The sequence below is a fragment of the Perca flavescens genome, chromosome 21, assembly GCF_004354835.1.
Source record: "Perca flavescens isolate YP-PL-M2 chromosome 21, PFLA_1.0, whole genome shotgun sequence".
NCBI lineage: Eukaryota > Metazoa > Chordata > Actinopteri > Perciformes > Percidae > Perca > Perca flavescens.
In genome coordinates this window covers 17,180,269-17,198,359 of record NC_041351.1, presented here as the reverse complement: position 1 = coordinate 17,198,359, position 18,091 = coordinate 17,180,269, and the positions used below count along the sequence as shown (strand labels likewise).

The 18,091-nt window shown below is 40.3% G+C and overlaps 1 protein-coding gene across 4 annotated transcripts in view; it reads right to left on the bottom strand.

Annotated features, from left to right (window-relative positions):
* Positions 1–3,913: 3,913 nt before the first annotated feature.
* Positions 3,914–18,091, bottom strand: part of rhbdl1 (rhomboid, veinlet-like 1 (Drosophila)) — a 37,514-nt gene continuing 23,336 nt past the window's right edge. For all 4 annotated transcript variants that reach the window (XM_028568448.1, XM_028568449.1, XM_028568450.1 and 1 more), the window contains 3 exons: positions 7,617–7,717; positions 5,649–5,709; positions 3,914–4,207 (listed from right to left, as the gene is read on the bottom strand). In XM_028568448.1, the coding sequence (XP_028424249.1) occupies positions 3,936–4,207; positions 5,649–5,709; positions 7,617–7,717 (434 nt within the window). In that variant the 3' untranslated portion in view covers positions 3,914–3,935. The remainder of the gene's footprint in view (positions 4,208–5,648; positions 5,710–7,616; positions 7,718–18,091) is intronic.

Sequence of the window (18,091 nt, the reverse complement as noted above, 5' to 3'; positions counted from 1 at the left end):
TTGTTTGCACCGCGGCTTCTTTCTCTTATGGATTCTATGCATGATCATAATACACCGTACAGCTGATGGCAAAGCAGCTTTTTCTGCCCGGTGCTTAGTTCTGGGCGGATATATGATAACAAGGCATTGGGCATAACAGCACAATGGATTGGCATAGGGAGGTAAAAAAAAAACTTTAAAGAATGTTTATGGCAGTAGAGAATATGGCACATGCCAACATGTCAGTTAACTACATTATAATAAGTGCAAAAAAAGGCCCACGTATAATAAAGGAACAGGAAACAGCAGAGAAATGTCAAGTATGCTGCATGTTTGAATCAGACCAGCACAGAAATGAAGTATTTTGTCTTCAGCCACATCCAGGTGGGTTAATGTATGAATGAGACTCAAACAAGTTGGCACGACATCATCTCGCACCACACTCATGACTGTATCGAGACCAGTCAAGGGGGGGGTTTGCATTACCCACTGATAGATTGCATGTTATTCATAGTCTGCTCATATTCAGCTCATGCCATTCCTCACTGTGCCTTCCTTATACTGTTGAAAACAAATGTGTCACTCAGAAGACAGCAATTAAATTAACATCATGCAGCCTGTCAGAACCACTTATTAAAGGATGATATCCTGTTTACGGTCTAGCTTTGGGCTCTGGTGTGCTTGCATGAGCCATGCATCATCCTGACACTGGAGGTGTTGGGAGAGCACGTACGCTGCTGCTGAGGTTTTTATAAAGAGTGCCAACACTGTTGTTTCTGCTGTCCCTCACAAACCAAAAACCAACTGTCAAGCCCGAGGATTTGAGTCAGGCCTCTATCACTCCTGTCCTCTAAGATGCTGTCTGAGTGCAGGAGAGGCTTTTATCAGACGGATGTGACTTTGTTTAGAAGGTGTGTTGGGGTTGGCTCATGGCCAGGAGATTTGGTTTACAGAGAAGTAAATAAACTAATCCAGAAAACTTTACCCCTCCACCTACTTATGTAACATACATGCACTGCTCACTTTCTCTTCTGTTTATGATGCTATTGTCTGCTTTCTTTTCAGAAGCTACTTAATTATAAATCAAACACCCGACATTTCCCTTTGTGTGAGGAGAACTCAGTTGGGTATCTGTTTTAGGGTCAACAAGAATTCACAAGCCTTCAATTCTAGTCCTGCATGTACTTCCAGGAGGGGTAATATTCACAGTTAATGTGTTCTACAAAAACATAGATATTACTAGCCCTTTTTACAACCCTTCTGGGTTCCTATGAATCTTCAGTTAAAGAGGTGCATTAACCTCCGCCCAGGCATCCGCTTTATCTTCATTATGAGCTAACAGGGTATGTATGCATTATTAATCGAGGTATTTTTGCTATCCCAAGCAATATTATTTCATAGTATACACAAGAGTTTCTATTAAAGATCCATTATTATACATACTGGCTGATCTTTTTTTTTAAATGCATCTGAAAATGGCTATTTTTCTGGCTATTTCATACCGTTTTCCTCATTTAACATCGAGTCTCCTGTTACTATGACAGTTTCATGTAAACGCAAATGCTGAGAACTGTATTTATGACCAACTATCAAAATTGGCAAATGCATAACAAATTTCTTTCCCCAGGCAGGCAGTGGACATTCAAATGAATTATTGGAACGTAGCATGAGTAAATGTAATTACTTTCCTATCCTCAGCTTTCCAAAAAAGTTTAAATCACTCTAGAGATAATATATGACAGAAGCTCTGCCCATAATTTGTTATTTGCAAAAAGAAGAGCTGCAGTGGGGCATCTGCGCGCTGTAGGAGAGAGTTTGGAGATGTGGGCACTTGCAAAATGAAGCTGCATCATCGACTACAAACAGGTTGGCGTCAAACAAGTTGTAAAAATGTGTCTCGCTACCTGAAAATATCTCAAACAGTTCAGAGTTTCATTTTGTATTTGCACAGTTTGTCTTCTTTCACCTCACCTGTTGAATATTCACAATAAAGAAATTATGTCTCACACACACACACACACACACACACACACACACACACACACACACACACACACACACACACACACTGAAGCTACCAAACAGCAAGTTTTAAACCAAAAAACATATTTTTTTCCTCTTCTTTTACCCTCTCCAATTAGTTCTGTCTATGGCTTATTTTGTAAAGCACTAAAGATTTATAAAATCAAGTGAGCTTGAGCCATTGGTGGTCATCTAACAAACCAGGGGATTCTGCCTCATAGACTATTTGTCAAAGCCATACAGGAGTTATCAGAAGAACAACAATCATAGCATTTTGCACCATTTGAAATTTTTCTCTTTTCCCCTCAAAGAGGAACAAAAAAAATACAAATAAATATACTCTTGGTTATGAACATACAATATACACATCCACTATCAAATGAAAAATGGGGACAACTTAATAACACTCTTTTTTTTTCATTATAGGTACATTCCTTTACAAAAGTATACAGTCCCTAAGAATGAGAAACTGAGGTATAGACCGGGCCCGACAGAGAGACCCCAATGCCCTCTGGGACATGAAGGTCAGAGGTCAGATGATGACACATCCGTGCTCTCCCCAGTTCAATCTGTCAGAGCGAGAACAGGCAGAGGCCAGTGTGTGTGTGTGTGTGTGTGTGTGTGTGTGTGTGTGTGTGTGTTCTTCTCTTCGGTTTGTCCAAGTTAACCTACAGGAAGACAAAGGTGAGAAGTGTGTGTGTGTGTGTGTGTGTGTGTGTGTGTGTGTGTGTCTGAGAGCCACAGAGCATGACATGGCATATTTTACATGGTGCGCCTAGCAAGTTGGTGATTAGTGGGACACAGCAACAGGAGGAGTTCACCCGCTTAAGTGATCATCCAGGAAACTTAAGCTGACATTTTCTCATGAGCTTCTTTTTCTCTCCTCTCCTGTCACGCAGTCACTTTCATTTCCCATCTTCCCGTCTTGTCTGTATCCACAGTGTAGGTATAATGTTATGACAATAACATAAAAAACGCATGTCTTCTAATTTTTCAAGACCCCCATGAAGTGAAAATGACAGATAAATCTTAAGGTACTCATTGACGATGAAAGAATCCACATAAAACTTGCATTTAAAACTTTTCTCCTCCCTTTTTCCTCCTTCCTGTGGTAAAGCCATTTGCACTCAGGGGCAAAGAATTTTGACTGATGTCTTATAATCATGCTGGAGATCCTTCTTAGCAGCTCAATTTGTACTATTGGTTGTTTTTTTGTTTTTCCATCAGTGAGCCAGCAATTTTGCAAAAAGCCAGTGACCTCTGTGAGTTACAGCAGGGCTGGGAAATCAAAAAATCATATTTCATTGGTGCTTCTGTATTTTATTTTTAATTGCTGCCCCCAGAAATAAACTTTCTCTTGAGTCAAAGCAGCTGCAGCTTTGATTTGTGGCACAGCCAAAGGACTCAGATTCAGGTGTCTGCTCTGCTTAAGTGCCTTTAAGCAAACCTCCATGAAACGGTTTTCCTCCCTTTAATTCTCTTTCCCTTTCACCACAGATACGCGTCATCAACTTGGAATCTCTCTTTATGTGTATGCAAGATGCACTCAAAGAAACAGCTGTTCAAAAAGCCTCTGAAATAAAGAGCACAATGGCTAAATGCTCACTGAAAGGTTAGTGCTGGTAATGTGGATGAAATTTCAACGTATGTATAAAAAGATATAATGCTCCTCAAAATGGATCTGAGGAACGTTCACCTGTACGTGTTGCTACTGTAATCCCTCTTTAATAAAAGAGACATATTTCTTTGATTTGCAAAGTATCTGTAAAAAAGGATTCTTGGTTGATTTTTAGTTTTGAATGATATTGTATCATTTCATTTGGGTTTAACTTTAGAGGAAATATTAACGATGGTCAAAGGGGAGCCTTTGTTTGGAGCAGGGTTGGAGTCAGTATGTATGTGGGGAGGACCTGTTGGGGGAGGGGAGGCCTTCATCAGGGAGGCGGTGGTATCTGCACCCCCAGCAGCTCATATGCAAAGATGTTCCAGAAGATGGCGAAGAGGAGAAAGGTGATGAAGGAGAAGACGATGACCCACCAAGAGCACTGTTTCTGCAGACTCTCCTCATAGCTGCGCAGAATCAGCAGCCCCATGCTGATACCGACCACGGCCCCCGATAGGTGTGCCATAAAGCTGGGCTGGGGCCCCGAGGAGGGCAGCGGCGGTGAGAAGCGGAGCCAGACTGCACGACCCACCTCCGAACTCACTGCGGAGGATAGAGGAGAGATGAAAGACAGAATCTCTTTTTTATTAATTTTTTTAAAGATTATTTTTTGGGACATGTTGGCCTTTAATTGATAGGACAGTTGTGGACAGGAAACAGGGGAGAGAGAGGGGAAAGACATGCAGCAAAGGGCCGCAGGTCGGAATCGAACATGGGCTGCTGTTGTAAGGACTGAGCTTTGGAACAGGGGGTGCACACTCTACCAGGTGAGCTACCAGGGCGCCCTAAGGACAGAATCTCTTTAGTATGTGCACATGACTGGTGCTGTGAGGTCATCAGACCAGGCTACGTTTCTGTTCTATTGTTATGGCTTAAAAGAATGTTTCGACCTTTTGGAGAAATTTGCTAAATGGCTTTCTGGCAAAGAGTTAGATGGGAAGATCGATACCACTCTCATGTCTGTATGGTATATATCAAGCTACAACCGGCAGGTTGTTAGCTTAGCTTAGCATCAAGACTGGAAACAAGGGGAAATAGCTAGCCTGAAAAAAATCCACTTTCCTAAATTCAAGTACATTTAATAAATTTGAGTGTTCAAATGACAAATCCAGGTCATAAAGTCATAGTTAAATGCCATGTTATTTGGTTGCATTGGCATACAACTTATTTGGCTTTCTAGTAACTTAAACCTCATTTAAAATCATAACATTATTCATCATCCTAAGAAAAGGAGTAATTTGTATAACCATGTATAAAAAACAGGGCCTTGGACTTGAGTTGACTTTATGTATAAAGATGAGCTATACTGTGTAATGTAGTAAGTGTTCTGCAGGCACAGAAAGGTCACAAGAGGATTTAAATGGATCTTTATGCTGAAAATTGCTTTCAAATGTTATTTGCCATTTGTTTGTTTGTTTGTTGCTGCTTTACCAGAGTCTCATTCGCTGAAGGAATACTCAACAAACCAGAGCAAATGTTAATTCAGTCTTCAGAGTATCTCACACAAACAATGTGCCACATCTTATGTGGAAATGCTTTACAGCATTTCTACACGTTTGTTGTTTGTAAAACACTTAGGAGAAATACAGCATTCCAGCAGAAACTCGCTGCTCTCTCAGTTCGGAAGGCGTCAGGTTTGGGACAGATGGAGGGAACATATTGCTCACTGATAAAAGTCGCAGTGTATCGGCCCTCGTGTGGAGAAAAAGGACAAGTGGTAAGACTCAAATGCTTTGAAAACAAAGCAACATGTCCAATCAGCAATTAACAAAGAGTAGCATGTCTGTTGCTCAGCTTTGCAAGTTTTTTTGAACCCCACTCAGATGATAAATGCTCCATGTTGAACTGTGAACAGAACATTAAATATGCTGAAAATGAAAGGTTATGCATACTCCCTATTCAATGATTGAGCTGTGAATTCAACATTAATAGCAACAGCGGGAACAGAAGCACAGTGCTTTGAGAGTAAATCTGGACAACTTACTGCAAACTAGCGCCAGGATCATGCGGAGCAGCTTGTACGGACAACGCATCCCGGCCCAGTTCTGCAACACAGAGCGAAAGTGTCTCGTCAGCACAAACAATCACACGACACAAACAACCAATATATATATATATATATATATATATATATGAGTATATTAATAGCCTGAGAACAAACACCTCAGTTTCTATCCTCCGAACATATTTAGACCTGAAAGAAAGTCAATCTATATCCATAGGAGAGAGGAGGAAGCACTTATACTTCACACAGATGCGATTATACACCTGGCTGCTTTCCACTTACTGGTTCCAGCCCAGTGGCACTCCATTAATTAGAGCTCAGATAATTTAACAGAAGGGAAAAAATGGGCCAAGAAATAGTCGTCGTGATTCTCCGGGGGAAAAAGAACAATGGCATTCTAACTTAGAATAATACATTTGCTCCCCAGGATGAAAAATTGCAATTCTAACCCAATCACATCCCTCCTTGAGTTCTTATTTATGTGAATATGACCCAGGGCCAGTGTTTCTCCTCTTTACTCACAGCAGAAAAAGACCTGGTGAATGGCATGCAAAATTAAAGAGGTGAATATAAATAAAAACCTTACGTTTAAAATAAGTGAGGAGTGGCAGCGCTTGCAATGTCACAGTATTTCCACAAATAAATGATTAATATCATTGAGGGGAGAGGTCAACACAGTACTGCAGAGGACGAGATCTGAGCTGGCTGTGATGTGGTGTTGCTGCTCTCTGATGGGAGGCAATTTACTTTGACATGGCTTCATTCTCACATGAGGAGAATGGCAATCTTTAACCAAACGATAGCCAATCCATTTTACGCATCTTGTTATCACACTGCTGACAATGAAAAGGAGAACCGGTCAGGGGATCATTCAGAGATTTAAAGAACGAGTGCTTTCTGTTCAGAAGACACAAATATAAAAACTCAACATGTAAGAGGTAGTTTTTCTTTAAAAACACAAATAAGTTGAATTTGTGTGCTACATGGTTCCTAAATGTATTCTGACAATTTAGCTGGAGCTGCATGACTTCTGGGGAGTCACGTCCACAGCAGCGCTTGAAACTTCACTGAACCTGAAAATGTCTGCTGATTGAAACGGATGATATTGTTTGATGGCAGATGGCCGGGAATTTACTGGGTTGAGACCGGACGAGGTTTCAAGATTTCCTTCAAAAAACAAAAAAAAAGCCTCATCAAAGCAGAACTAAGACGTGCCTTAAAGGATTTCCCAGCAACAAACATCAAGCGTATCAGACCAAATAAACTGTCTGTTAGCTGCTACGAGCAGTTCTAGTTCAAGAGTCTTTGCTTTGGGGCCGTCTGTGCACTTTGATTTCTATCCCTGCTGGCAACAGCAACATTAGTTAAAGTGATTTGTCAGATGTAACAGCGCCTCGAGAGTTGAAGAGAATGTGGAAGGCATTTCACATACAGTATAAACCTTGTGACATAAACTTGCACAAATAAATAAAGTTTTATAAAAAGCTCTCAAGCAGCATCAAGAGAATCCTCTACTTGTTTTTTTCCCCCAGTGGACACACATAAACAGTCTTAATAATTAATAGAAGTGTCTGAAATGCCAGTGCACTTCATTGATACAAATGACGAGCACAGTGAAAACATGTTATGGTGGGGTGAGCTACTCATCAAGTTCAAAGAGCTTCTCCAAATAGCTCACAAGGAATATTCAATGGCATGTTTCCAAAAGCTGCTGGGCAGTAAAAACTATTTATCACATTGATGTGATCTTAATGTAGCAAGGAAAACCTCCAACACACATCTATTGTACAAAAAATACATATTTAAAATATATATTTTTTAAGGTGGATTATTACAGGTTTTAACAAAACGGTGTCCGTCTCACACCATGCGGATGGCTCTGACATTTTGTCTCCAATGAAAACCACTTTCAGACGCAACAATGGAGGCAATGATAATGACAGTTACCATGACGACGTTGGCCAGATGTGCTGAGCACAGAGCGTAGACCCCTCCGGAGCCCCCCACCACTGGAGCACGCATGTCAGTGATGGACACTGTCAGTGAGCCTGGAGAGAGTCAGAGAAAGAGAGAGAGATTAGGAGCATAGATGTTACCGAGGGAGAGCACGCAATGCTGGGAGAAGAGTGTGTGTGTACACACATGTTTTTAGACAGAGAGCAAAGGACAGCATTTTAAAGCAGAGGGGGAAAACAAAGGGAGAGTCAGATTACTCATCATCATGCTGCAGCACAAGTCACCTTCCTCGGAGCATTTTTCTAAAAATCTCTGAGTAAAAATCCTCTCTGTTTACAGGGACTGTGCTATATCAGCTGGCTTTCACATGCCTTTTAGATTTACATCTAGAATACTGTACATGACACACACACACAGACACACACACAGACACACAGACACACACACACACACACACACACACACACACACACACACACACACACACACTGTATTGTGCACAGGCTTTTCCTGCATGTAAGCAGTCTGCTAAAACCGCAGCTAACTAATAATATTAAAATAGTGAAGGATGAAAAGGAATATTTCCTAATCAAATTTTCCTTCAGGACGCTGCAATTAAAACAAGTCCATCTTAAAATGATCTCTGGTCAAAGTCAGGCCAGGACAACACAGGCGAGTGAACCTCACTGAAGAGGATACTTTCCAATTTGTGTACTCTAAAGATGCTTAGTGTTATATTCTTCAACAAAATGTAATCTGGGATATGTGGATATGGACAGAAGCCAAATGTTATGATTAAAAAGATATACTATGAAAAGTACAGTGTTGGTCGTGGCGGTGACAAAGGCATGAACATTGTGACATACTATACTGTAAAGTGATTGCAGATTTATATTCTACATCCTTGTTAAGGAATTGATACGGTTGTGTATGAACAATTAATTTTATTCAAGCAGTTATATAGTGTTAAAAGCACCTACAGTCCCTGTGTTTTCAATTTCTGCAGCTAATTAGACTTTTAGTTGGGTTTTAAATTATGTGATGTCACCAAACTCTATAGATTAATCACAGTAATAACGATGTAAACTGTAAACCGCCCTGACATGCGCAACAAACCTAACAAGAGACTGAGGGAGCTGTCAATCAAGCACAGTCTATACACGCCCACACAGTTCTGAGAAGAGGTCTAATCAGGTAACAAGTGAAAACACCTCTGTGGGTGGACTATAGCTGTGAGAATGTATTAACATGAAATCTTTGGAAAAACATGGGGTGCTTGTTTTGGCCAGGACAGCTGAAAACAGGAAAGTGGCAGAGACAGAGGGATGACATGAAGCAAAGGGCCATGGGTCGTACTGGAACCCCAGCCGCTGCGGTAAGGACTGAGCCTTTGTACATGGGTCGCACGCTCAACCAGGTGAGCTTCCAGGGCGCCCCGGAAATAACCTTTGTTTGGCAGTGACATTCCAAAGTTGTTTGATCCAATATTGCTTGTATGTAATTCAAAGTATTTGATGCTATGATAATTATTATATAGTATATACTGTATACAATTAGTATGCATACATTCTACCAATACATTCCTACACATTCTATAAATGCTGCCTGATACACAACATGCCTTACAGCTGAATTACATTATGGTCTGTAATATTGGCCTCTAGCTTACTAATTATGCTTCCATAATTAGCTACTGAGGCTGTGGTGGTTCATAAAAATGGGCAATTTATATGAAAATGAAATTCTTGATTCTTTAAATCCATCGGCTTTTGAAGTGTATTCTGCTTTTGATTACTATGTGGGCATCTACCATTCATACCATTTGAATGAGTAAGGCCATTTAAAACCTCTTTAAAACCTTTGAAACAACCTCCTCTACCACAGATTTAACCAGGTATGAATACTGAATGGCAGTGCAAAATGGTAAGTTCGAAATGATGCTTTTGTTCTTTGAATATATATATATATATATGTGTGTGTATATATATATATATATATATATATATATATATATATATATATATATATATATATATATATATAAACTTAAAATAAATTTGTGTTTGGTGGATTATTTCTTTGTGTAACAATGCTTTTTGGCAATAAATCTTATACCGTTGGAAAGCCTGTTTTGTTCCCTTTCAAATGATGCCCCATTTGTAAGGAACATGCATTTGTAGGATGAGCAGCAGAGCTCAGTATGTGGGTTGTGACCATGAAAAATTTGCCAAATTGTCTCTGACAATCCCAAACAGCTTTTCTTTGCTGTTGCTAATGACTCTTGTTTTGAGCTTCTGGTACCCCCAGGTGCTGACAATCAGGTCCATGATTCTGCAACCAGTGGCCATCTCATATCTCCACAGTCTGGGACCAAACTCTATCCTCCAAGATGACAATGCTCGTCCCCACAGGGCGGGGTTTATCAGAGACTACCTCCAGAATGTGGGAGTGGAGAGGATGGAATGGCCTGCCAGCAGTCCTGACCTCAACCCCACTGAACACTTGTGGGATCAGCCTAGGCGTGCTGTTTGTGCCAGAGTGACCAACACAACCACGTTGGCTGACTTGCGACAAATGCTGGTTGGAGAATGGGATGCCGTCCCACAGCAGTGTGTGACCAGTCTGGTGACCAGCATGAGGAGAAGGTGCCAGGCTGTTGTGGCTGTGTATGGTTCTTCCACATGCTACTGAGGCTCCTGTTTGTGAAAAGAATACATTGTTAAATTGCCAATATGTCTTGTTTCTTCAAACTTCAATCATCCAATCCACCAAATGAGTCAATGGCAGAATAAGCTGTTTGGCATTGGCAGAGAAGATTTGGCAAATTTTTCATGGGTGCAACCCACATACTCAGCTCTGTTTCTCATCCCACAAATGCATGTTCCTTACAAATGGGCCACCATTTGAAAGGGAACTAAACAGGCTTTCCAACGGTATAAGATGTATTGCCAAAAAGCATTGTTACCACAGAGAAATAATCTACCAAAGACAAATTTCCTAACTTTTTGTTTTAAGTTTTTATATATATATATATATATATATATTTTTTATCTTAACTCATCTATGGGTAAAAAGGTTGAATATATAGGAAGTCAATCTGCAATTGACTCAACGATGGGGCTATTTATAAATAGCCAGACAATTTGAAAATAATGTAGTTTGAAAAAATAGGTTTAAAGAATACAGAATGTGTTGCTTTGTATTGTAAAATAGAATTTTAACCTTTGACCCTTTTGCCCCATTGATGAATTTTGATGGACTTGTGTTGAAGCTCACACTGGTCTGCAGCTTGCTGTGTGTGCGTTCTCAAAGTTAGAAAAAGAATGATGTTTTGCTATGTCCATTAATAATGAGAATAATAAAAACATGCCAAACAAATAGGCCTGGAAACAGACTATACAGTATGTAGCCAGCAGCTGTTTTTAGCAGTGTTTAAAGGTGTATAGATATATATGATCCTGAATGTAACATAGTGCACCTGCCACTGCATAACCAGGTTGCTGTGACACTATAAAGTAGGACAGAATTCCAAGCAGGAGAAATCACAGATGCTCGCAAGGACAGCGTCAGCAACTGTTAATTATGCAAATGAGCTGATAAGGAAGCGGGGAGGGCTGATACAACAAAATAGCCTCTTTTTAATCACAGTTGGGGTTTGCTGGAGTTGTGATCTCAGATCTATAATGCATGTTGTAACATTCATATTCTGTGTATGAGCGTTGTGTGTGTGTGTGTGTGTGTGTGTGTGTGTGTGTGGTACTGCACAAAGTAAACATCGTCTAAAAGAATGCCTTGTCAGCCCGTGGTGGCAGTGATGATCATGAAAAGACAGATGGTAATCAGTGTGCGTTCCTGAGTCATTCATCTCTCCTCGCTCCGACACCTATGGGCTGTTTTACGTGGATTTATGGGGTATATGAAGGTTGGTGCTTCAGCTACAGATTTGAGGAGATTCACAGTGCCCCATTTTTAGTAGTTCCACAAAATTGCAATTACACAGTGTAGCATACAGTATGTGGTCTCTGATCTCTTCAAAGTGAAGAAAAATTGAATTGGAGCAGCATCAACATCTGAGTTGGTCCGGAGATTCACAACTTCTTTGCAGTTTATTTATTACTTCAGAGCAGTGGAGCTGGGAGATATATCAATTAAATATTTATAGAATAATATGAGTTATTTGGCCTGGGGTTTTAGTTAACGTAATATAGGGATTTTGGTTAAATTAAAGTAATTTGCTGCTTTTAAAGATTTAGTACAATTACAGTAAGTGACACAATTTGATTGTCTTAGCAAAGTGAATATCAAAGATTATTAATTTGGACTAAACCTTTGGTTGAAATCTTGTAGTAGATGCTGTAGGTGTTAAGTAAAAATTACATACTTTTAACATCTTGCTGGTTGTAACTGACAGATACTATCTTTCTTCCATAACACTGACATGTTATCGAAGTTGATGTGGTTATGTGATATTTAGACAGAGAAGGAGCAACATTAGCATTCTTTTGGAGCTGTTTTTGGCCTTCTGACGAATGTAAGTCCACTCTTCACTCTCCATTTAGTAGGTTTTTCGCTCAACCAAATTCTGAGGGAAATACCTGGCTCTTTAGCTGCTGAATGCTCCACTAAGTTCCCCAACTAATTGCTAACTTAGCTAGATTTGTTTGGGTGATGCTTGGAGCGACTTTTTCAACCATACTATTACTAGCGCTGTGGGAGTGAATCGTAACAGTAAAGTTGTGGGCTGCAAAACCAGAACAATATGTTAAAAGCAATACGTTATAGCTCCCTATAGCTGAGGGGAACTGCTGCCTCTGTGGATATCCTCTGTGGGTTCATCACTACTAGTGACCCCCCCCTACACATTACACTTGATCCAATGTTAATATAAAAATGACGGTTCGAGCAGCTTTAAAGAGCAGTGAAGTGGGCTGTTTGGTTTCTAACATAACACCAGCCAGGACCACCTCTTCTTATGAGACACACGTCAGGGATGTGACACCGCCATCTGTGGGTGAGGAAGAGGAGAAGACGACCTGAGACCTCCGGCTCAGAGGAAGAAAGGGGCTCCACAGGGAGGAAACTGCTGTCTTCTCCTGCTCGCTCTGCTTTGGTGAGAGGCTCCCAAATACAGTATGAATATTAAACAGTCCTGTCATGTGGGCTCTCCTGCTCTGGGGGGATTTAGGATTTAGAACTCTCACACTCAGCAGGAGCTGAGACGTGAGGTGTGGCATTATTTCAGCGCAGAGCTGACACATTCCATCTCATGTACAGATTATTTATTGACGCCATCCTGAAGTCATCATCAACATCCTCAAATCTTTTTGTGAGCTTGCAACACCCACAAGTGCACTGCAGTGTAGACAGTCAAAATTATGTACTTTGTGTAGAATATAAGTAAACCACACACTCAGGGGGGCTATACTCTATCTACCGCAGTATAATCCCGATGCAGCTCTGAGAACTGAGCCTGTCTGTCACACCAAACTTGCTACACCATTACTGTTACTCCAGGCTGCCCTCAAGCTATGGGTCAACTTTGTATTTTTCTCTCAGGGATAAGGTGCAGACAAGGGATGGTAAGCTGATCCAAGGCCAGGGTTTGGCAGTGCCTGAGGCTGCGCTCTCTCTGTAGCCACTCCAGTGGAGGCTGCGCTTGAGCACAGTAAATGTTGCATTAAATAAAATCCTTTAATCCTTAGAAAATATGCCTCTGCAAAAACACTTACAAACCGTTTCACTGTCTGCTTTCTAGGGTTTTACATGTGAGTAGCTATTGACTGTGATTACTGAGACTATTTACAGTCTATCAAGAGTCCCTGGAGAAATGTTGCTGATTTCTGATGATCAAATTTTGTTTATTATTATTATTATTAGGCAACAAAGGATTTAAGGGTGAACATATTAGATCATCTTAACCCAGGTGTTCTATCAAAAATCAAGGAATTTGGAGGAAAACAATTTAGAGATATACTTCAGGCGACCCAATGAATTAAAATCAACTCCAGAGGGAAATATTTTGATCTTTAGCTGCTAAATGCTCCACTAGGTTCATCAGGTAATTATACATTTTGGCTGTCTGTTGTTTGATGCTGGACAGGCAGCGTACAGTGGGTTTATCAGAGAAAAACAACGCTGATGAGAGCGGCGAGACTGAACCAAAACAAGTTGTGGAACGGACAACCAAAATGATGAGATACGAAGATCCGTAAAGCTGATGGGAACTGCAGAGTCAGGTGATATTTCTCTGTGGGCTCATAATGTGCGACCCCTTCCACATTACACACCTGACCCATTGTTAATGTAGAAACACTGATTAGAGCATCTTCAAAGCACAGGCGCCATAGTGAAAAAATGTCTAGTTCTCTGAGGCTTTATTCAGAAATTCGACGGAGGATGTAATCTTGGAAGAAAAACTACATATCATCAAACACTTAAGTTGTAAAGATGTCGACCAGAAGGATGTCTGAGAACCACTCTTGTATGAAGAGCAATACTTGAGTAAAGGTACAAGTATCCTACCAGAAAAAGACTTTGGTAGAAGTTAAAATCACCTTTTAGAATATTACTTGAGCAAAAGCATCTGATATTTATTGTACTTAAGTATCAAAAGTAATTTTCTGATACGTAATGTTCTTAATTATTGGAAGTAAAAGTAAAAAAAACTTTGATTATGAACTTTATTGTGGCTTCCTTTCAGTAAAGCATAATATTCAGGGCTTCCACGCCTTCTTAAACACCAAATTCAAAGCCTGACAAGAACGGAAACATAGTTACATTTTTTTGTGAGGAAGAATCTTTCACTCTAACGTACGAAAACATTTCTTGCAAGTAGTGAGTAACGAAGATGGGTTACACTTTACATGAAGGTATCTAAATAAGAGTGACATGACACTGTCATGAACGTGTCATAAACATTATAAACAAGTCATAAACGTTTATGACATAACGCTTCTTTAAGTAAGTGTTATTCGGTTTTTGTCATGACAAGTTATGATTAAGGTTATAGTTAGGGTTAGGTTTAGGGTTCATGTGTCATGACAGTGTCATGTGTTCATATCACGCTTATGTAGATACCTTAAAGTAAAGTGTTACCCAATGCTTAGGGGAAATGTAGTGGAGTAAAAGCATACATTTTATTTAGGAAATGTAGTGGAGTCAAAGTAAAAGTTTCCAGAAATATAAATAACGAAGTAAAGTTCAGATACGTGAAAATTCTACTTAAGTACAGTAACAATGTATTTTTTTACATTACAACACTGCTGAGAAAACAAATCTGCATTTCTTGGTTGGTCAGCCAATAAATTACTCAGGAGAGGACAATTAAAGGACAATGTGTGTGTTTATTTATTCAGGTGATTTAAAGTCAGGATTGGACACAAGCAAATCTGGCAACCTACCGCTGTGCTTTTATTCAGTTTTAGGAATAAGCTATGAAGAACCACCTCCCACATGTATTTTGTCATGTTTTATTATGAGACATGAAAGAATTTGTAGGATTTTTTTTTAGGATTACTATTTTTACTTACGTAAAATATTTCAATAAAAGCTCAGCTCACAGGACAGTGTCAGTATGGGGAAACCTCTGCCTGTTCTTGATTCTGTGGGATTGTTGCCTTTTAGGCTCAAGTTGCAGTATTTGTACACACTTGCCTCAGACAGATCTATCCTGTATGCATTAAATCTTGTGGCCCTGCACAGAGATGTGCTGTAGTCAGCACTCCAGGCTGCCTCTGTTGGCTAATAAACTGGGGAAATGCCTGATCAGATTTATTTACAAAGCACAAATAACAAGCGAGGGAGACTGATGGAAAGAGTGGGTGAAGTGAGTGCATGATGAAGGGTGATACAGAACACACACTAAGAGTGCAATCATGCAGGTTTTTTTTCTCTGTTATTTTGTAAAAATTCTGCTGCTTAATTACAAGAGAACTAGGGCTTTAGTTAAGTTAGCTTATCATGATGGAGCTATTTGTACCGTTTGCTTTATTGCTAAAAATACATCAAGTAACAGATAAATCAGTCCACACTGTGGTTTGTGGTTCATTTTGTTCGGCCAGGTTTCCTTAGGTTGAGAACCTGCTAACTATCGGACGTAAATATAACAATAAACCTTGGATTTTGTAGTTGAGTGAACACAGAGACACAGTTTCACATACAGTATGGTGATAGAGTTATGTGGTGCCACCTCAGTCTGGATACCATTATTTGACCTGTCTGTAGACTTAAAAATTGGCTGTATGTTAGCACGGCCATCACAATTAGAACAACGTTCAATTTAGACTGATATAAAAGACAGGAATTCTTCACAATTGAAACAACAGAACCAGCAAATGTTTAGTATTTTCGTTAAATAAATGACTTCAACGATGTATTGATCATCAAAATAGTTTTATATTCATTCTGTAGCAACATACTATTCCACTAATCATTTGTCAAGAAGACGGGATATTATTTGATTTGGGAAGGCAACTTAGTTTAGCTTTGGTGAGCAGACACAGTTTGCAGGTGACCAGAGTAAAAATGAGTAAATGTCAGGGTGACTGAAATGGAGGCAGACCATCTGTCTGTATGCGGTCTTTTGTCAAGTCTATTTGAAAAGCTCATAGCTTCAAATGTCATTTAATAGAGTGTCGTCCATTTCAGACTAATTTTTACTATAATAGTGCAGTCAGACTGAGGAAGCTCTATTAAAGATATTTTCCACCTGGGAAGTAGATGGACTCGTCTCTGTCATCCAGACAGAAAGAGATAAGGGAAATATCATCTCTGATGCTTTCCTTAGAGTGGAGCAGCATGACTCGCAATCAGTCCTCATCCAATCTAACATCTCCGCCCATCTCGTGCAACATTAATCAGGACCTCTCTTGTCTACATATATAAATATAAAAAGGGAACAACCAGCGCCATCGATGCCAAACTGTGGTCTGGAGGAACGAATACAGTTAATCAATTTCACAGTGTGCCAACGTGGCCACTGTAAACACACCTTGCCCTTGGTTTCCTTAGAGATTGATTCAGTTTATTCTAACAGTTTTCTGCTCCATCCAAATTTGCCACATGGGGAAAAATATGATAATATTTATGCTACCCCAGAGCCCATGGGGCATCAGATCACATCCTCCGAGCTGCTGAGAGGAGGCCGCTCAGCATAGCACCAACCATGAGTGGAAAAGTATAATCATATCGGAACTGGATGAGCGTGTGTGAGCATATGAGCATGCCTTTAACTGAAGAATTTAGAAATTAGTGAGTGTACATGCAAATACGCCTGATGCACCTGTAATTGTGTATGCCATAAAAAGAGCTATTCTACAAAAAGCTGTAATCTTGTCACAACCAAAGTGGTTATCATTCTGTTCATCTAACAAGCACAATAGCTGACCTTGGATGAAATGACTCAAATTCGAAATCCCAAAGAAAAAGAGCCTGAAATCACTTCCTGTGCTCAAGGTCATGAAGCCACAGTGATGACTATAGCGAGCGTGAGGTGCTTCTTTATTGGAGAACCTTGAAACTAAACACCAAAGTAAGTGTAATTTAAACTGAGCAGAGAAATAGCCTCCTCTTTTAACTCAAATAGAGTGCCTGAAACAAATATTGCCGCCCTGGATAGAAGATGCAAATAGACACCCATAAACACAGTGGGCTCGCTCCACACAAATGGGCTACCTTCAATTAGGCTGCATTACAGTAGAAATATTCATCTTCCTCGGTGTTGTTATCAGCTAGGATGCAGGGGGTGGTTGGGGAGGAAGTGAGATAGGTGTCACCTAGGAAAAGTTGACTCTGGGGTTGGATTGGGGGGTGGAATTACCATAATCACGCTGGCAGCCTCTGCAGCGCACCAAGGTCACCCTGCCTCCTCAGTGCTCAGTTCAGCTCGGCACCAGGCGAATACATCAGAAACACAGGACCAGCCAGGCTCCTCAGCGCTGTACACAACACCAGGATCTGTTCATCAGTTCAGTGGTCTGCAGCTAAGGGTTGGCTAAAAAGACAGAAGTCTTGTGTGCTGACAATTGTGCACGGTCTCAGCCACACACGGCCACCAAAAGGCCTTCAAAGTAAGAGTGAGCAAGAAATAATTGGTATTCAGCTGGCAATGGCAACACAAGGGCAAATCCACATCTCTCTCAGTCCTAAAAATGCCTCCTGCTTTCCACAAACCTCCTCAGAGTCACCTCGAGCCAATCAAATCATTGCGTCGTTAAATATCTCTACACCAGTGCTTGAAGTCAGGCAGAGCCAAAGACTGAAATTCACATTCCTCTGGCGCTGAGAGTAATTCATCGAGCCCTCTGTTCTCTGATGCTTCCTCTCTCTGTTTATCTAATCTGATACAAATTTTCTCCAAGAAAAACTCCCATTTCCCCCCCAAAAATCCAACACTGGAATTTTTTTATACAGCTTTCCTGGTGTTAGCATGTAGCTAACCTTACGGTTACATGTAGCAGTGGACTGAC